This window comes from Nematostella vectensis, chromosome 9 (assembly GCF_932526225.1).
Source record: "Nematostella vectensis chromosome 9, jaNemVect1.1, whole genome shotgun sequence".
In the NCBI taxonomy this organism is placed as follows: domain Eukaryota; kingdom Metazoa; phylum Cnidaria; class Anthozoa; order Actiniaria; family Edwardsiidae; genus Nematostella; species Nematostella vectensis.
Genome location: NC_064042.1, coordinates 10,567,112 through 10,588,243, shown reverse-complemented (window position 1 = coordinate 10,588,243; position 21,132 = coordinate 10,567,112). Strand labels below are relative to the sequence as shown.

At 42.1% G+C, this 21,132-nt stretch overlaps 4 protein-coding genes across 5 annotated transcripts in view; 2 read left to right on the top strand and 2 right to left on the bottom strand.

Moving 5' to 3' along the window:
* Positions 1–877, bottom strand: part of LOC5499745 (proline-, glutamic acid- and leucine-rich protein 1-like) — a 33,003-nt gene extending 32,126 nt beyond the window's left edge. Inside the window, exons 1-4 of the mRNA XM_048732004.1 lie at positions 762–877; positions 524–647; positions 336–423; positions 74–168 (exon numbers count right to left, since the gene is read on the bottom strand). Of these exons, the coding sequence (XP_048587961.1) occupies positions 74–168; positions 336–423; positions 524–647; positions 762–798 (344 nt within the window). The 5' untranslated portion in view covers positions 799–877. The remainder of the gene's footprint in view (positions 1–73; positions 169–335; positions 424–523; positions 648–761) is intronic.
* The window catches only part of LOC116605640, a 48,996-nt gene extending 44,019 nt beyond the window's left edge, over positions 1–4,977 (top strand). For both annotated transcript variants that reach the window (XM_048732007.1, XM_048732008.1), the window contains 2 exons: positions 3,023–3,163; positions 3,939–4,977. In XM_048732007.1, coding sequence (XP_048587964.1) covers positions 3,023–3,083 — 61 coding nt within the window. In that variant the 3' untranslated portion in view covers positions 3,084–3,163; positions 3,939–4,977. The remainder of the gene's footprint in view (positions 1–3,022; positions 3,164–3,938) is intronic.
* LOC5512702 (proline-, glutamic acid- and leucine-rich protein 1) overlaps positions 4,974–21,132 on the bottom strand; it is a 43,889-nt gene continuing 27,730 nt past the window's right edge. Inside the window, exons 17-19 of the mRNA XM_048732003.1 lie at positions 15,416–15,619; positions 14,073–14,858; positions 4,974–6,454 (exon numbers count right to left, since the gene is read on the bottom strand). Of these exons, the coding sequence (XP_048587960.1) occupies positions 6,353–6,454; positions 14,073–14,858; positions 15,416–15,619 (1,092 nt within the window). The 3' untranslated portion in view covers positions 4,974–6,352. The remainder of the gene's footprint in view (positions 6,455–14,072; positions 14,859–15,415; positions 15,620–21,132) is intronic.
* LOC5512699 (astacin) lies at positions 8,992–13,731 on the top strand. Its single transcript, XM_032382093.2, has 6 exons — positions 8,992–9,149; positions 9,683–9,844; positions 10,662–10,815; positions 11,566–11,669; positions 12,905–12,976; positions 13,467–13,731. Exons 1-6 carry the CDS (start codon positions 9,077–9,079, stop codon positions 13,697–13,699), a joined length of 798 nt encoding a protein of 265 aa, XP_032237984.2. The 5' UTR covers positions 8,992–9,076; the 3' UTR covers positions 13,700–13,731.

Genomic DNA, 21,132 nt, shown 5'->3' with positions numbered 1-21,132 from the left:
ACCTATCCAGGAACCATCATTCCTACTCATGCACATATCCAGCCCCCCCCCCCCCCCCCCCCCAAGTACTGACCTCTGTATCAATGCAGAGAGCAGATCAATTGCAGGGATGTGAACCAAAGGTAAAACAGTCCTCAGCAATACTACGGTTAGTGAGCCACTTTGCTTCTGTGGTGGACACATAATGACAAGAAAAAAAAACAATTATAAATATTGTCATGAATACAACATGCACTGGACTTATCCGTCTAAGCAGTCAACAATTACAATCATATAAGTATGATTGATTGACAATGTCAGAGGAAAACCAGACCAAATGATGTCAAGATACTCACCAAAACTGGCTCTGTGATTGATGAGACTCGTTCTACCAATTGCAATGTTTGCTCTAATGGGATCACAGCAAACCTTGAAATACCAGTCCTGAAGTTAAAACAAATTGTCCTTTTCTATTAACAAGTCATGGTTTTAAGGATCCTACAATGTACAGAAAACATGAAACAACTATGCTACAACGAAATACCTTGTCATGGCTGTCAGGGCATCTAGCATTGCAGCACATCTTGTAGCTAGGGTCATGGTCCTAGAAGGCTCTTCATCTGGCACATCTTTCAGTGACAGCAGCTCCCCCAACTGTACTCGGGACTCTGATAAAAACAGCAGTGATCTAAGATATATAAATCTACTAACTAAAATTAAAATGATGTAAGGTTAAACCTTTATCCCCTTATTCTATTGGTGCTGAAACTTTGGTGTCTTACCAGAACTACTGTGTTCACTTGTGCCTTCATAGAGCATCTCTAAGGACTGTTTGAGAGATAATAGCAGCCTTCTCCATTGCAGTTCCCAGTTTATTTGTTACTTGTTTTGACCTCCACTGCCAGAACTGAGGGAAGCAAGTAACGCAAAGCACTCACTTGATGCCTGCAAACATACAACATCACATGAGCTACACACATAATGAAATAATACATCATAGCAGAGCCAGCGAGGCCATACCATAGGCCCCGCGCGGAGCCCCATAAGTATCGAAAAATGGTATATAACCAGATAACTATGCGACTGAGGTTTTTTGGTCATCACGCGGGAGCCATGTGGTTCTGCCTCGCCTGCCTGCCCGCGCAGTCTATGTAACCACGCTTCGCTGACACGGTTGCCTTCACTCAATAAAACACAAATTTCCAAACATCTAAGAATTGGGAAAATTATTTGAGAAAACCCTTTTGGAGTCCTGGACCGCTTTAATCAATGAATCTACAATTTTCTCTGAGTCCGCTGTCGAATTTGGCTTCCAACAAACTGGTTATCACATGGGGGAAGATCGTTTACACTACCGATTCACAACAAAGTAGAGATGAAAGAAAGTCTTCAAAAAAAGTCTTTACAAAAAGCCTAAAATATAAGAAAGGATCCATGTTCTAAAGATGAAGGAAGTCGAAGACAATAAAGCAGCAAAAGTATGATTATTAATGTTGGTCTATCTCGCTGACTTGAAACAAATGAAACGGTATGTTTTCTGCCATTGGAGATACTGGCCAAGGTAAAGCCAGTATATGTTAGGCTAAGTGAAGCCAGTCTGCTGTAGAAATGCCTACATGGCAAAACACAGAACCAGAATGAGAGTTTGAATGCAATGATTTGGCAGCGAGTGCCCAAGGAGGTGCATGTCGGCAGGGATATTCTGGAATTGGGCTTGTATGATGCTGTATGTCATTTTAACATGGGGTACAGCTCTGTACTAAGACTGTTGGAAGCCCTCAAAATCCCTGCCGGCAAATATACGGAAGCAGGCTGTGGCCTTGATAACACTTCTAGAGTTCGGCTTGCAGAGTATAAAAGTAAGGAGGCATCTAAAAGAAGGAGAAAGGTCCTGAGAGGCAAAAGAAAAAAGAAAGAGGACAAGAAGAAGCAAGCTGAGGGCTCTCTGTATGATCCTGGTGGATTTTAAAAAGTATGATCTGAACACTGCCCTCATATTATGAATTTACACATTTACGTTATCTTTAACTTGAGATTTCTCAAATTGTGAGATTTCCGTATATTAGTAATACTCTAACAGTGATATCTTCCAGAGAATTTGTTGGAATTGGCTATTTTTTTCAGGGGTTGTGAAGTATATGTATTCTTATACAAAGACCTAAAGGATAAACATTTGCTTTAAATCTCAAATTGAAAATAATTTTCAAACCTGACAAACAAATATCCAAATATTAGTTTCTGACAAAATATTCCTCTAATTTGAAAAATATCACCAGGGTAATTTCTATACTTCATTGTATGCATATGTTGTAGTAGAAGATTTCCTAAAAGTTTGGTGGCTATTGATAAAAAAAATAAAGGAGTTATCACTGTAAGACTGGATACCATGATTTCGGGGTAATTAAGCCCCCCTGGTTGCCATAGCAACGCAATGTTTGGTCAAGTATGTCAATAAATTTATCTGATCACATAGGTTGTATGTATGTTGGTTAAAAATTATTCTAGTGCTTTTCAAAAAAAGTCACCCCTCAGGGTCTCACACCACCTTAAACTCAAGAAAGAATTCGTCTTGATCCATCAAACAGGAAAAGCATTTGTCAGCGACGCGAGTGCCGTTAATTAGGATTCACAAGTAAACACTGCTGTGCTGTGATTGGGCCTTTTTTTCACACCTAAAAAAAGCCCAATCACAGCACAGCAGCTCCCAAGGGGTTTGGAACTCAAAATTGTTAAAACATTTCCAGCGGCTCTTCTGCCGTAGTGACCTTTAGGAGCGACCGCAAAGTACGCTGGATCCTCGAGCATGTAGCTAGTCTAGAATAGAGGATTTATTCCTGGAATAGCTCTTATTCCTGGCATTCATTCCTGGCAATTATTCCTTATTTAAGGAAACTGCCCCAGTCTTGCTGTTTTATATTTGACATTTTGACAAGACCAGCATGCCCTCAGTACTGCATGATGTTCTGATTCGTGTGCATCTAACATTACAATTAATATTTTACAGAATAATTGTTAACAAAATCCCTATCTGTCTAACTCCTAGCTGCGGCTGGCTCAAGAAGCAGAAAAAAGAGCAAGTGAAGAGCTTATCCAGAGACTTATGAAAGAGAGTGAAAGTGATGCACTGGAAAGAGAACAACAAAGATTTAGGGATGAAGAGATTGCAAGGCAATTGCAAAACAAGGTATATATAAAACTGGGAAACTTAATCACCTTTTATGTTATGATGTAATAATGTAGCATACACTGAATATGTCAGGAGGCCAGTTTTTAGATATTGCTCCTCATGCTTATATTTTGGGTGACTGTTATTTTTTTTTCTTCTAAACATTGGGATACCTTATTTGGAAGTTATTTATGGCTTGAATCTCACATCGATTAAAGTATATTTTGTTCCCTACTGAAATATATACCTTATTTGCATTGATTTTTGCATTTGTAAAAGATTTGTCACACAAATTACATTTTAAGTCTTTGAGTGAGGAAGTTAATGTGCCAACTAAGGTACCAAGCCAAATGGCATAGTGGTATTTGCTACTTGGATATCGCATAACTTAGCTTGGCTTGTCAGACACAGGAGAAGCTCTGGGACTGGGTAAGATGTAATGATTGGGTTGTATAAAATACAAGATACAATTCAAATGCAAAGGGTGGGGAAATATACCTATTTCACAAAAGGTTGTCTGTGCAAATGGCTTATGGGTACTAATTATTGGTAAAATTAAAGGTGTTAAACAAAGTCCAACAATATCAGAGCCTACAGTAGCATTGGTAACTTTAATGGATAATTGTTTTGATTTATCCATATTCTTCGAGACACGTGGCTACTTTCAATTGTAGAACTGCCATTTGCACTGACAACCTTTATTGAAATGGGTGTATAATGTATTTTGAATAGTCGATGTCTCCCCTTATTTGAAGTCTTATGTCCACTACTGATGATCATTGTTATTAAAAAGGTTACCCCAGCAGCACCAACCACTGTGGATCAGGACTCAACCTCTCCAAGCTCTACTGTAAAACAAGCTCAAAAAACAACAAAGAAACAATTACCTACTTTAATGAAATGGTTCAGTCCGAAATCTAAGGACGAAACACCCACTCAGCACAACCAAAGGTGTGAAAGCAACTCTGACGGTTACTCTAGTGCCGAAACTCTTTCCCAAGATAACCTTGCTGCCTTGTCTGAGGTTGATCCTGCGTATGCAGAGTTGCTGAAACAAAAACAGCTACAAGAGGAGGAAGATTTTAAGCTTGCACTAAGACTGCAGAAAGAATTGAACGCTGAGGCTCGGGAGGAGCAAAGATTGGAACGCTGCAAAGGGACAGTAGATGGCTACTTGTTACGTAAGCATGTAACATCTACTAGGACTACAAGAAAGGATGACTGTCATGAAAAATAAGGGAGTTTTTTTTTGAATAAGTACAGTTTGGTAAAAAAATTTTAACATTTCTACTTCTTGAAATCTTTTTTACATTTTTATAAAAAAAGTATAGAATATTATAAAGATATATTTTTTTGTAGGCTGGGAAGCTTGACACGTTTTATGTGAGGCTTTATTTTAATTGCTCAACCCTTGAATTTTTCAATTTGTGATATATTCTCGGATCCGTTTCAACCAAACAACTTAAATCCCAAATCTTAATTGTAAATCTAACATATAGCCAAATTTGTTGTTGCAGTTTCAATGCTTTGGTGCATTTTCGGATCTGTCAAACATGGAAGGAGGCAGGTGTAAATAAGCTTGCCTCTTTCAAGTTCAGTTAAAAACATGACTCTAGCTTTTCCCAAACAATTGCATTGGCAAGTGGTTTTTATGCTAGAATATGATTATTGATGGATAAGAAAATGCAGCAATTTTTTTCGAGTTTTGAAAATGGAGGGTGTGATACAACGAATTTGGTTAAAAAAGCTGAGGATTTTAAGATTTGAGATGTAAACTATATTAGCAGGGGAAAACTCTTTTTATATTTCATCAAATGAGACATTCCTATTGGGTTAGTTGTTTGTTTATTGGCAAGACCTTAACATCAGGCAACATTACAGTAACTCTCAATCATGCCCCAGTATAAGCAAGGGGAAGGCAATTATTATTTTTAGTTCTAGTAATAGCCCAGGTTTGGTATGCTGTAAAAGAACTGGTCCAGAGCATAGAGGTTTAGTCTCCTACACATTGGGCTCAAGCAATAGTGTGATTTAGGTCAGAAAAACTGTAGAGGAGGTTTTAGTATTGAATGCCTCTTGCACTACTTCAATTCACTTCACCCATGAGCCTTGTTTTCCTGACAGGCCCGTAGCCAGGATTTTGAGCAGGGGGGGTTTGTTTGGACCATTTTCTCTTAGGTAGCTCGTCCTAGCTCAAAGTGGTACTCATATTTCCTTCAATAGAGTGGACCTTCCAGTCAAATTGGGGGTTCTTCAGAATACCCTGAAACACCCCCCCCCCCCTGGATGAGGCCCGACTGTTAAGCCCCATGCAAACAGTTCCCACATTATCCCACAGACAATTAAAGCCGAATTGTCACCAGTTTACTTCAGGTCGATTACGTAACAATCTCCGATGATTTTTAACGGAAAACGCGAAAAATATTTCAAAATATTGAAAGCAGTATGTCTATTGGAAGTTTCTTTGAGGTTGTGATTGATAATTTAGAACGGATGGCCTGTTATATATCTCGGATTATAATGGATTCTTTTGTCTTTTAACGGTTGAGGTTTCCGGAAGTAAACTGGTGACAATGCGGCTTTAACCAAAAGACAAAGGCACATACTTAGTATTGGTCAATTGGGGGTGAGCAGTGGTAGCTTTTATGCAAATAAGCCTAAGATAATTGGCGGCCAAGTTTCTGGTGTTCGTTCCGTTGATGTTTTATGTTTCCTGTGTTTGATGTGACGTTGCGTTCTCTGGTATAGATCTCCCAAGCCCCTCTTGCATCAAGGGAAACCATAGGAATCCTGAATACCTCTAGGGAATGGGCTGATTGAGGAGAGAGTACGCACCCTCCCACAACGGCCTTAAGTCCACTTTCGGTTCTCAATAGACGTGCTATTTGTAGACAAAACTATAAAGCATAAGCTAGATCACTCTGGTATTAGCATACTTGTAGGCTTTGATAGTTTTTCCGGCACGAAAACCCCGAAAACACGAAGTGTGCCGCCATCTTGGATAACGCGCTCCGCAGGGGGAGGGCGGAATGCGCCCCCTGCGGAGCGCGTTATCCAAGATGGCGGCCGTGGGGTTTTCGTGCCGGAAAAAATATCAAAAAAATAAAAAATATCAGAAAACTCCCTCCCCCCAAAAAATTAGGTCCACTTTTTCGGATTTCGCACGCCCCCAAGAATAATCCTGGGTACGGGCCTGTGTTCGCATATCTAGAGCTCGTAATGATCTAATTCATCCGAGTCGGGAGAGGAATTCACAAACGATGCCAACATCGCCTCCATGTCGTCCTCTGCTTGCTTCAGGGAGCATCCCTGAAAAACACGAAATGTAGTTTGATTAAAACATGCAGTAAATGATCAAAACTATTTCCCTAAAGGTTCAGTCATCTTTCGTTTTACTGTCACCGTACTGTTACGGAATCACAGACATACCAACTCACAGGCTCACCAACTCACAGACTTACCAACTCACAGGCTTATACCAACTCACAGGCTTATACCAACTCACAGGCTTATACCAACTCACAGGCTTATACCAACTAACAGGCTTATACCAACTCACAGGCTTACCAACCCACAGGCTTACCAACCCACAGGCTTACCAACCCACAGACATACCAACTCACAGGCTTACCAACCCAAAGTCATACCAACTCACAGGCTTATACCAACTCACAGGCTTACCAACTCACAGGCTTATACCAACTCACAGGCTTACCAACTCACAGGCTTATACCAACCCACAGACATACCAACTCACAGGCTTACCAACCCACAGACATACCAACTCACAGGCTTACCAACTCACAGACTTAAAACTCACAGGCTTACCAACTCACAGGCTTACCAACTCACAGGCTTACCAACTCACAGGCTTATACCAACTCACAAGCTTATACCAACTCACAGGCGTACCAAATTACAGGCTTACCAACTCACAGGCTTATACCAACTCACAGGCTAACCAACTCACAGGCTTACAAACTCACAGGCTTACCAACTCACAGGCTTAAACCAACTCACAGGCTTATACCAACTCACAGGCTTATACCAACTCACAGGCTTACCAACTCACAGGCTTATACCAACTCACAGGCTTATACCAACTCACAGGCTTATACCAACTCACAGGCTTATACCAACCTCTCAGTCAGTCTCAGTACCTAGCTCGAATATTTTCACAGGAGTTTCGCGATACTCGATGCCTTATTTTCCCGGAATACGGGAAAATAATGCTACAAGTTTAAGATTTATTTATAGCTATCTGCAAGTTACACAATGACCGCCCCCCCCCCACAGGCTTACCAGCCCACAGACATACCAACTCACAGGCTTACCAACCCAAAGTCATACCAACTCACAGGCTTATACCAACTCACAGGCTTACCAACTCACAGGCTTATACCAACTCACAGGCTTATACCAACCCACAGACATACCAACTCACAGGCTTACCAACCCACAGACATACCAACTCACAGGCTTACCAACTCACAGACTTAAAACTCACAGGCTTACCAACTCACAGGCTTACCAACTCACAGGCTTATACCAACTCACAGGCTTATACCAACTCACAGGCGTACCAAATTACAGGCTTACCAACTCACAGGCTTATACCAACTCACAGGCTAACCAACTCACAGGCTTACAAACTCACAGGCTTACCAACTCACAGGCTTAAACCAACTCACAGGCTTATACCAACTCACAGGCTTATACCAACTCACAGGCTTACCAACTCACAGGCTTATACCAACTCACAGGCTTATACCAACTCACAGGCGTACCAACTTACAGGCTTATCAACTCACAGGCTTATACCAACTCACAGGCTTATACCAACCTCTCAGTCAGTCTCAGTACCTAGCTCGAATATTTTCACAGGAGTTTCGCGATACTCGATGCCTTATTTTCCCGGAATACGGGAAAATAATGCTACAAGTTTAAGATTTATTTATAGCTATCTGCAAGTTACACAATGACCGCCCTTCCCCCCTCAGGGGTCAAGTGACCCATGTCAAAGTTAATCGTTTGTTATCCTGCCTAACTTTTAGCATAGCAATTCCGGTTTTCGCCCCTCTGCAGTGTCGTAACCGAAAGGATAACTTTCACAGTCAATCGCATGATTCCGTCGTAGACAACATTTACAATCATACTTTGAAACGCAGACCTGATCAAATAAGGGGGCGAAATTTGACAGGAAAAATAAAACAAAGTTGTACAAGGGCCAACTTTTTATATAAGCTTAGTTTGTACTTTGTTTGTAACAATAGTAACCTCGTATCGTGGTTAGGTGATATTGTTACACTATAATTACACACGGCAACCCCCCAAAAAGGTGTATTTGTCATTGTATTTGTACAAATGACTCGAGTTCAAATAAGGCGAACTCAAAATAGAGCTACTTGCTCAAACAGCATTGTTCACTGACGATGCACAATATCCTATAACACAGAAACCCTGTACACGGTACGCCCCAATAGACCTCGCTGTCACCACGTAAAATGATGTGTGATGTACACAGCGGTTACACGGCGAACAGCTGAGGGGACACTCATTGTAGATTTAGTTCATAATTTGTGTCATGTTTTCAAAAGAACAATCGAAAAATAAACTAACAGAGGATCTGACTGTTTCGATCTAAAACACCATATAAAAATATTATAGTATTAGGAAATTCCATAAAAATATTCATGAATCTTGTACGATTCAAACGGCAGTCAGTCTATGGGGAGACTGTCAAAGCTTGCAGCCATGACGTTTTAAATGAGGCAAATATTGTCCCTATCCCTCCCTCCCTAGTCTCTCCCGTGAGACTAGTCACGCCCCCTTCCGTGTATAACCACGGAGTGTATTCCTTGTACAACACTCTTCTCGTGGTCTTGTTAACCGAGGTCCTAATACTGCATTGGAGCCGTCTTGGAGCAAAAGATGTTGTGGATCTTTGTTGTTTTAGTCGCCAGCGTCGTGGCGTCACCGCATGATAGAGAAAGACGGGAAAATGGTAAGGAAACGGAAATAACGGATCGGTGAACTTACTTACTTTTTGGGCGATGCGGGGTTTAGCATTTTTTTACCGGGATTCCGAGGAGAACCAACCGCGATTCGGGAATGTTTGACGGGGTCGGGATTAAGAAAAAAAATTTGGGAATTCAGAATTTCAATAAGAAACTGTTTGAGAAAATGGGATTTTTTTTGCGGGGGGGGGGGGGGGGGGGAGTGATGGACTTTTTGGACTTATAGTTTATAGATGCAGCGAGAATAATAATCTGCAATTAGGGTTCACTTGACACTTAAACTCCGTAGGTCCAAGAAACCCTATGCAGATGGTATTCATTTCGCAGCACTGACCAACTACCTTACTGCGAATTTGGACAATCCTAAAACCCAATGCAATGAAGAATTCAATTTTATAGAATGGTGAGAATTTCCAATTTTGGAAACCAAAAGAAAAAGTCCGATTTAAAAAAAAGTATTTGTGCTCAAAGTCTCGAGCCCATAATGCACTACGATGCCATGTTGAACTTTCCATATTAGGCTACCAGTTGTTCGAGGGGGATATTATGTTCACCGCTGAGCAAATACGGGCCGCCGAGCACGGCCAGGACCCGGGCTCTGTGGGAGCTACTGCGCGTGGCCTGAGACAGCAGGGCCGCTGGCCAGGGGGAGTTGTGCCGTACGTTCTTGACAAGAGTGTCAGTAAGTTGTCAGTGAACCTTTATGTTTATATTTTTAGGAACACATCGATGGAATAGAAAATAAATGTAGTCGATTGATTAGCAGTATTATTCATTCAGGTGCAGGGGCGGGTACAGAAGTTCAAAAAAGGGGGGGGGGGCGAAGCAAAAGTTTCAAGAAAGGGGGGGGTCGGACTTATTGTTCTTCCGTATATTTCCTTATATTTCTTGTATTTTAAAGCCAAGTTTCTGAAAAAAGGTGGGCGCCTTCCCCCCCCCCCCTTAGACCCGTCCCTGAGTTGGAAATTGGTTGCTGTCGTGATGATGAAGATAATAATGATAATGTTGTTGATAGAATGATGCAACGTTTTTGGTGATGATGATGTTGTTGTTGTTGGTAGGATGATGCAATGTTGAGGATGATGATGATGTTGTCATCGATATAATATTGCAATGCTGGTGAAAATGATAACGATGATTAGGTTGCTATCAATACAGGGCCGTGACAGTTGGCGGGGCACTAAGGGCATGTGTACCCCCAATATTTTAAAAAATAATAAGGAAATGACCAGTAGGGGCGTGGCTGTGCCCCCAATATTTTCTGAATGTTTCTGTATTTTGCCCCTCCGATATTTTGAGGCCTACTATGGCACTGCAAGAGGATGATACAATGATGTTGTTGAAGCTGTTGATGCGGTTCTAAATGTTGGTCAATCTGATGATGGAGACATTAAATGTTAGTTATATTAATAATGATAATTATCGTAATAATCATGCTACTGATGATGATGATCCTTTGCCAAGCCACGCACATCACCTTAATGTACTATTATCGATAGAGAACCCCTTCCTGAACTCTCTTGGCCTCAAGGGGCCTTCCGAGAAGGCCATCGAGGGCGCCATCAAGGAATGGCAGCAGAAGACATGCATCCGCTTCGTGCCACGTACCGACCAAAAGGACTACGTGCAGTTCTTCGATGGAGGCTTTAGCAAGTAAAACTACGCAAAAAGTAGATCTAGGCGCTTTACTTCTCGATACCACGCGTATAAACAAAAGCCATAACTTATGCAATTCGATTCGATTTAATCCATCACTGCAAGGAGTCAAAAAAGGGAAGGAGGGCAGATGGAGCCCCCTTCTAGCAGCCAAAACAACAGTAAATGCATGGTACACTACTAACACAGGAAAAAAAGGCAATATTAGTGATCTTGGCTACGCCTTTATGGTCAATAATAACAAACTAAGTTTCAATACGTTAAACGGAGATGAGAGTAGAAGAGAGTCAACTTTTCCCCAAGTTTGCGGTCAAACGATCTATGAGAGTGGATAAGAGTTGTCACTGGAATTTTGTAAATATTATCTGACTTCGAGATTCAAACTTTCTTTAAACTTTTTGCCGAAATATTCCCAGCCACCAACTCATATCTGACGCCTTAAAAAGTAGAACCCTCAACAGCTCTTATGTGGAATATGAACACGTCCATAGAGTCGACGGAAATCGCCAAGAGTGCGTGAGAGTACAAGCTTGAGTCATTAAACTCTTATTGGCTCTCATGTCCGTTTGATCGAGGTTTAAGCGCAGGGCGTACAAAGGGGGGTTCCTCTTGGCGGCCAAAATGGGATCATTTCTTATTAAGGAATCTTCAAATACTATGCTTCCATTCATTTGATACCTATGACAGTGCACCCCCGTCCCCCTTAGCCAATCCTGGATACGCGCCTGAAGTATGCTATATTTCTAGGTGCTGGTCCTACGTGGGTCGCATAGGCGGCATGCAGAAGATCTCTATCGGCTTTGGCTGTTTCACTCAGGGAGTCGTGGTACACGAGATTGGCCACGCGTTGGGTGGGTCACAGGGTGATACTCCCAAGCGCAATGCATTTAGCAATAGGCAATGACAACTAAAACTTGATGATTTTTAACAGAAAACGCGAAAAATATTTCAAAATATTGAAAGCAGTGTGTTTACTGGAAGTTTCTTTGAGGATGTGATTGATAATTTAGAGCGGATGGTATGTTTAATGTCTCGGATTCTAATAGATTCTTTTGTCTTTTAACGGTTGAGGTTTCCGTCGGACCTCCGGAAGTAAACTGGTGACAATGCGGCCTCAAGCGATGACGACTAAAGCAATTAATCGATGACGACTAAAGCAATTAAGCGATGATGACTAAAAGCAATTAAGCGATGACGAAAAAAAATTAAGCGATGACGACGAAAACGTGGACGGCGACGGCTGAAAATGATGAAACAGGGTTGCGAATTTAATAGCAGCACGTGATAATACGTTCTGTCCATACATTACGGCCTTTTTTAACGAAACCACGTGAAAACACGGTCAATTGAGGACGCCATGGTTTGCCCTGTAAACTGCTTTGACTACATCCGCTATTGTAGAATGATGTCCTTCGTCTATTTCCATCTGTTTCTTAACCTAATGTTTTACTTTTTTGTTGGAATTGAAAACGCGAACGCATTATTTTTTTCGATCTCGTTGTCCTAGCCGTCGTCGTCGTTCTTGCTTAGTTCCCATAATAGCGGAACATCTCTTCCCTATTTTTTCTATTTTTATCTGATTCTTAACCTAATGTTTTACCTTTTTCAATGGAATTGAACGCCAAACGCGAATAACGCATTATTTTTTTCGATCTCGTTGTCCTAGCCGTCGTCGTCGTTCTTATAATAGCGGAACATCTCTTTCCTAGTCGAATATTTGAAAAAAAAAAAATGTGCTTCGCAAAATGCCCCACAAAGAGGCAACGTAATAGGGTGCGGTTTTTGTATCCGGCTCGGCAGAAATTTAAGAAAACATACAAAATTACATACTGCTAGAAGGGCTTACTTCCACTTAATCTGTTGTGAAAATCACACTTTAAGATTACATTCCCCCCTTCTGCTGCCGTATACCAAACGCCCCTAGTGGAAGAAACGCGAGAGAACGCGGCCCCAAATACAACCATTTCCGCCGATTATATTGGCCTAGCCCGTTAAATGAATGTTGTGGGTGATGTCTATGAGATAGCTCTAGTTAGCTACACTATTGTTCTTTTTCTGAGACCATATGGTGTCGCTTGGGTTCCAGGGTTCTACCACGAACAGAGCAGGCCTGACCGGGATAATTACGTGGAGATTGTTTGGAGCAACATCAAGGAAGGTAAATTCACAATGCAGGCGCGTTTCTAAAGGGGCTAGGGGAGGAGGTGGGGGGGGGGGGGGGGGGGTCCCGACCCCACCCTGTCTAAATCTCTAGACACGCCCCTGTATAGTAAAACAACCCAATCGAACTCGAACCAATAACTCGAATTTCCCCGTTAACCAGCAAGCAAGTGAGAGATGAGGCTTTCACGACACATGGTCCTTCGAGCCGGATAGCAAAAGTGTAGTTGAACCATCGTACAGGGGCTGTAAAGATCGTATCTCTTAGGGACCATTCAGTACCTGACGCGGTCACGCGAGTAAGGGGGGGGAGGGGAGGGGTACAAACTCTTGCTCTCCAAAAAGTGAGTCATTTCTGTTGAAGGATCTTCGCAAATACTTTCCTTATTCCATATGATACCTTAGACCCCCTAAGACTACCTAAGACTAAAAAATCCTGTTCGAGATCGTAACGATTACAGGTTTTTAGTAACGAAACTCCATTTCAGAAAACAAACACAACTTCGAGAAGTACAACCACGGAGTGATTGACAGCTTGGGCGTGCCGTACGATTACGGATCTATCATGCACTACGGGAAGCGCGACTTTGCCAAATGGCCTTGGCAAACCACAATTAAGGTCAAGAAATCAGGCGCGTCTATTGGTCAGCGGTCACACCTCAGCGCGCTGGATGCAAAACAGATGAACCTGTTTTATAACTGCAAAAAAACGAAGGTTTAATCGACCGTAAAAAATAAAGATACTGAAAACCATTTAAAAGTCTTTATGCCGTCATAAATAACTGTAAAACGGAAAGCTTACTCTTGACCATTAGCTATAGTTAGACGTGTAACAGCCTAAGAACCGTTTATCCGGAAAATATGGTTTTTTTTCTTGTTTTTTTTTTTTTTTGGGGGGGGGGGGGGTAATAAAAACTACGAAACATCATCATGTGCGCGCGAAATTTCGATTATCAACGATGAGCTGAACAATGCGTTGATTTCCTTATATGTTGCTTACATGCTTCCTCGTCGTCTGTGATGTCTATGTTATCTCTCTTACTGTAATCTGGATTCATATGAAAACACTAACAGCAAAAAGAAATGGTACATACCATATCCACAGTAGAAGCCTCTGCATTCGTTGCTGCGGCCGCACTCTTATTCACACGAACTTCACCGGTGACCATTCTTTCTGACCCTTGCGTTGTATTTTTGAGCTCAGGACTTGTCTCCTCATAACGAGTTTTCTTTGGCGGGGGAACATCTGGCACTTTCTTCACGACATTTTCGCTTCCATTCGATAAACTTGAGGGCATGTTCTTGGTTTTACTCATTTCTCCGTGATCACTAATTTTTTTAACAGAGTTACCCTTGGAATTTGACAACAAATGATCTAGCGTTTCGACTGTACTCCTGGTTTCTGTGGCGATAGATTTGGGTGCATGCTTGGGGTCCGAGAACTGATCTTCTGGGTACACCATTTTACTTGATTTTCTGACATCATTTATAGTTGTCGTATCAATGGGCTTCGACTCTGAGGTTGTGCAGCTATCCATTTGTCGTCGTGATGCATCTACAAGGTTGCCTGTTTGCGAAGTACTGCTATCAACACCGACAATGTTCCCGCGAGTTGGCACGTCTGAAGGATTGGTCTCGTTCATCCTGGGTTCTTGATCATCAGAGCGCATGGTGCTAATACTCTCACCGCTGACTACCAATGACTTCTGGCTCTCTCGGCTTAGCTCATCATTCGCGTGAAGTGGTGGCCTTTCTATGGAGCTTGTAAAGTGAAAAGCTGATTGTAACTTGACAAGTTGGAACGTCTCTCCTAGCGTGGGGACAGCCGGGTGCATCAGGGCGGTAGTCACGGTCAACGCTTCGCGACAATAGCATGAAATCTGCAGCACGATAACAAAATAATATAATATAATATAATGGATGAATAGTATTTCCAAAAAAGTAAACACCATACTAAGTCATTAACTCAGGGCATTTAATTGTTTTTTTTCAAGTCACAGTCTAAGGACATGGTAAGGAATTAAATATGAAATAGTTATATCGGAACTCTCAACATAAAAAAAAAATCGTTAAAATCGAGAAACATTTATAGCAAAATATGTCACAAATATTGAATTTCAGTGTGGATAGTATAAAATCATAAATATAAGTACGTGTATAAACACGGATTTCACAATATACGTGCGTGTATACACACGGATTTGTACGGGTATAGTCCAGTAAGCAGTAGTAAAGGGAGTATATATATATATATATATATATATATATATATATATATATATATATATATATATATGAGGCGGAAGTGATGTCATGAATAATCCACTGAAAATGAGTAGATATGAGAAGAGGAGGTGAAGTCATAAAAACTGTCATTCATTTATATGTATATATATATATTTTTTACATAAGCGTCATGTTTTATTGACAATATTACCTGAAGACTTGGATCCTGCATCCCACACGTGAAGCATTGCACTGCACAGTGAATAATGGAGGGGGCACCGGGTGGGCGACAGATGAGGCATGCTAGGAGGCCCCGGTACAGACCCTGCCGGCACACCACATCTGAGTAGGGAGGGGGGAGTGGGTAGGTAGATTGACACTGTAGGATGAGTGACAGAACTGCTGATTGAAGATCCTGGAAAAAGAAAGACAGATAATATAGGATTGTTCAAATAGCCATATGCTTAGTAATTAAAGCCGCATTGTCATCAGTTTACTTCCGGTCGATTACGTAACAATATCCGATGATTTTTAACGGAAAACGCGAAAAATATTTCAAAATATTAAAAACAGTGTGTTTATTGGAAGTTTCTTTGAGGATGTGATTGATAATTTAGAGCGGATGGCCTGTTTAATATCTCGGATTTTAATAGATTCTCTTGTCTTTTAACGGTTGAGGTTTCCGTCGGACCTCCGGAAGTAAACTGGTGACAATGCGGCTTTAAGGCAATAAAGCCAAAGATAAGCCTAAGCCTATTTTGATGGGCTTTCTTTTTCTGAATCACAAAGAAGGCAAGTGCCTTGCTTCGCCTCATACTGGCAATGGCCCTGACATCACGACTAAGGCACAACTAAGGTTGTGACCCCAATATTTGTTGTATACGTTTCTGTATCGTGCCCCCCCCCCCCCCCCCCCCCCCCACCCATATTTCGAGGCCTGCTACATCTCTGGTGATGCTTTGGGGGATGAATAGGGCATATGACACATTTGACAGGGGATCAAAGATTGAGGATTGATCAAGTGAAAACTAAGATAGCAGATTAAAATATCTGACATAAACTTCTGACGAAAAAACAGTAAGCATCATTTGAATTGGGACTATACTAAATAAACTGAATCGGGAATAATTTCATCCAATAATGTACATAAAATGTAACATAACAACGAAGCATAAAAATTCCAGCACTAAAAATCTTAGGGACCTTTTTAAACCTACACACAACGAATTCACTAACAAAAAGAACACAGAAAATACCCTAACGCGCCTTATAAAAATCGTTTTATACATCTTTCAATCTCAAAGCGGCCACTGGTGAGGGCTTTCTTTTGCAATCTGTCAAGAGCGAAACACGTGTGCATACAACTCAGAGAATCCACTTTATTCTTTGATAGACATTTGTTTGAACGTCGTATAAATACTTATCTGAAAATAAGGTCGAAAGGGGGAGATGGGTCGACGGTTATGATCGAGTATAATATACCTTGTTGAGTTTGGCGGTAATTTCTTGGAACATGAGGGACGAGCAAAATTTCTAGGCAAATCCATTAGCAAGCAGAGCTTTTCTTTCTCTTTGTTTTTAACAATTTAATTGCCGATTCGCGTTTCCGGGATTTCGCGTTGTCCGTTTAAACGATCAAAACAACGAAAATAGCAAGAATCGCGAATACAAGCACAACCGGGAAACGCTAGGGAAAAGCCTCTGTTAGCAGGGTAACTAAGGAAAGTGGAGAAATCATTACCAATTAAATGCAATTAGCCATTTATTGCAGTAAAAAATACTATTAAAAATCCTTACTAAAAGCACTGTTCATTTCTTTTTTAATTGCTATTTATAAAGTCCTTGTGCTCACGCCATAAGGGAACTCTTGCGAGTTGAAGCCTGGATGGTAGGGGAGCTCCCCTTCAATGTGGGCATCATTTACTTTTCACAATAAAAAACAATTTAATGATGATTTTTTCATAACGTCTTTTGAAAACTTATCACAAAATGTTTTAATAATAAAAGGCTTTTAAAACTATGACGTCTCTTTTTAGGGTGAGGGGAGTTACCCCTTAACTTGATGTCTCCTGGTCCCTCAACAATCCTGGCAACGCCCTTTCGATGACATCATCATTTTGATCCTTAATATAACTTCTCCAATGCCCTTGGATAAGTAGTATCAAGTGTTTGTAGCCAAGACCAAATCCTATTTGCCCAATACGTCGGGTGCTTTGTAAAAGGTGTTCATCCATAACTCCGCATCGCTATTGGACTCCATGTCGAAGTCATCATACTTTTTTTTTCTATAACCTGAATGATCACCGATGCCACAAAATGGTCAATCACTTCCATTAGGTTGTAGGTATCGACCACATCCATGTCGGCCACAGGATCGTCTTCCCCGTTACCTCCCTCATCGTCACTACTCTATACGACAATGACTTTCGGGTCTTCATCTTCACTACTCTATACGACAATGACTTTCGGGTCTTCATCTTCACTACTCTATACAACAATGACTTTCGGGTCTTAATCTTCAGTACTCTAAACAACAATGACTTTCGGGTCTCCATCTTCTTCGGAATCACGTCCTCCTTCCCAACGTCCAGCTCCATGTCCTCTTCCTTCTCCTCTCCTCCTCCATCACGACGTCCTCCTCCTCCTCGTAACGTTTGATGCGCCGTTCATCATGCGCCGTTTGCTCCTTCCCGCCTGTTTCTTGGATGGGATATTGTGGGCATGTGTCTCCTTCATCATGCTCCGTTGGCTCTTTCCCGCCTGTTTCTTGGATGGGATATTGTGGGCATGTGTCTCGCTCGTCATCTTCCGTTGACTCTTTCCCGCCTGTTTCCTGGATGGGATATTGTGCGCATGTGTCTTCTTCATCATGCTCCGTTGGCTCTTTCCTGCGCATTGTTACTGAAGAAATGTTCTTACTTTTTTTCATGTGGGCGTCTTAATAATCCCACTGTAGTTTTTCTTTGTTTTTGTCTTCTTTGCTTGAGTCAAGACCCTTTCAGCTCCCTCGCGGGAGCCAAACTGATTGCTTTTGGAGATTCACGGTTTATATGCACCATGGTACTCTTTCCCAGGCCCACCTCCTATAAACCCGACCAATCACAATCTCAAGATCGGAAGATCGGCATACTCTAATGACCAATCAAATCCCGTAGAGAAAGCACCTCTCTCTGTAGAGGGGGATAAGTAAATTGATCGCCTTTCCTGTCAGCGATTGACCTTTGCGTCATACGATACCTAAGATGTGCACCATCGTTATACATGGTCAGAGGAACATTGGTACTGTGTGTGCCCGTCACCGTGTTGTTCGCATAATTCGTACATGCAAGCTTTTTGTGAAGCGGAAGCTACTTCTTTAGGGAAAGAAAGACGGGGAACCGGTGTAGACCCGAATTAAAGTTCAAGAGGTAAGTTCCCTTTTTATCCGTACCATTTATCAAGCTCCTCAAATATCATAACAATACTAGTTATGTAGAGCAAACAACATAATTTATCGCTGAGGGAATTCTAAATCTATATTTATGAGACGAGCCAGAGGGTTGATAGCGGTAATCAAGCCTATCGGACGTGTTCAATTCTGTTCCGATTCAAATGTGATTTTGCCATCTTTTCACTATGGCAATGGCTCTCCAACTACCCATAACTATTCTTGCCATCGTACTTAATGTACTGGACAGCTCAGTCAGCGAGGTTTGTTCGTCTGAGGCGCCATTCGCGATACCCGGAGTTCAAGGTAACTTGGAGTTTAAAGCCAGTTCATTCAAAGTCAATCAGCCAAGAAGCTCTGCATTTGCATTCATTAATTCACTGTCAAGGCAGCGTCACGGCCGAATGCTTGGCCCTGTTTTGAACGATTCTACGTCGCCTCGCATTTCATTGATCCTTATAATTATGGCAAATGACTGTTCAACGATGAACCCGGGCCCCGTTAAAGATCCTTGTGGCATCTGTCAAAAGCCAACTAGATCGAACCAAAGAGCGATTCAGTGTGACGAGTGCGACATGTGGTATCATACGAAGTGTATTGCCATGACGGCTCAATCTTATGACAGATTGGGTAGTGACTCCCAGCTTGCGTGGCTGTGCAATAAATGCCTTTTCCCAAACTTCTCGACGACGTTCCTGTTAAACGAAATGGATCTTTGTCACGAAAACCGCTTTGAAAGTCTCTCATCTGATTCAACAATAAGCAGCGACCCGGGATCACCTTTGTTTACGTCTAGCCCTTCAAGATTCCATGATCCCCAAGGGAACCGAGTCAAGATAACACGGGGAAAGTTAAAGATCCTCTCTCTTAATTGTAACGGGCTAAAAAGCCCGGCCAAAAAGTCGCAGTTTCAATCTCTTGTCGCACTGCATGACCCGGACGTTATTCTCGGCTGCGAATCAAAGATAAACGCTATTATTCCCACTTATTCAATCTTTCCTGAAAATTATGAAGTATATCGGAGAGATAGGACGGCTTCCGGTGGAGGTGTTTTTATAGCTGTTCGCAACGATCTGACTGCAGTGGAAGAACGGGGTCTCGACGTCGATGGGGCCGAAATGATAACAGCATCTATCCATCTCGCAAAGCGGAAGAAACTTTTTCTAACTAGTTTCTATCACCCCCCAACCGACCAGGAGGGACTCGGTCTGTTAGACGACTACTTATGCAAACTGTTCACCAAATACCAGCAGTGCCCTAATGCAATCATAGGGGGTGACTTTAACTGCTCGGGTATTGAATGGTCAAGCGGCGAGGCTGTACTCACTCCACCTGTTCACAGCTGGGACCTCGCCCTTATTGCGTTGGCGGAAAAATATGGATTATCACAGCATGTTAAGTCTCCAACTCGATATGATAGCTTCTTGGACCTTGCATTCTCGTCTAAACCTGGCCTTGTTAATGCATGTCATGTTACGTCGGGTCTAAGTGATCACAGCGCGGTTTTATTTGAAGTTGACCTTGCTCCAAAATACATCCCCAAGCCCCCACGTAAGATTTATCTTTACCATAAAGCGGACATGGCTGCGTTAAAAGAACACATCGCATCCTTCCATAGGGACTATGCTGCATCGCACATGGAAAGATCCGTGGAGGAAAATTGGAATGCTATCTCAACTTGCATTAGTGATGCTATGGAGAGGTTTATTCCATCCAAGACTTCGAAAACAAAGCGACACCTCCCCTGGATAGGCGCGCCCATCAAAAAATTGATGCGCAAACGCGACCGCGCCTTCAAAAAGTCCAAATGGACTGGGAAGGAAAAAGACCATGTGAACTATAAACGCCTAAGGAACATTGTAAGCAACAGCATCAAGGAATCACACAATAACTACGTGAGCGAGATTATGAAGGGGATTGACCTTGAATCTGATGAACCTAGGCCGAACGGAGTGAAGAGGGCGTGGTCATATCTGAAACTCTTACGCTCAGAGTCACTAGGGATACCCACTCTATTCTGGGAGGGACGGGTTTGCGCGAATGACAAATGTAAAGCTGAGGCGCTAAGGGCACAGTATGACAGTGTATTCACCCAGGAAGATAATCTTAATGTTCCCACTCTCGGCGCGTCCCCTCACCAAGACATCAAAGACATCTCCTTCTCTGTTAACGGCGTTAGAGTACAACTCGATAACATCCGTGTAGACAAGGCGTGTGGCCCAGATGCCGTCCCAGCCAGAGTCCTGAAGGAGGCTGCAACAGAACTCGCACCTATCCTTACATTACTGTTCGAGCAGTCGATGAAGGATGGCGCACTCCCTACTGTGTGGAAGGACGCGAACATATCAGCCATTTATAAGAAGGGTCTAAGATCTGACCCACAGAACTATCGCCCAGTATCTTTAACATCCTTGGTCTCCAAACTGATGGAACACATTGTCTCAAAACACATAATGTGTCACCTGTCCGCAAACAACATCATTACTCAGCTACAGCATGGT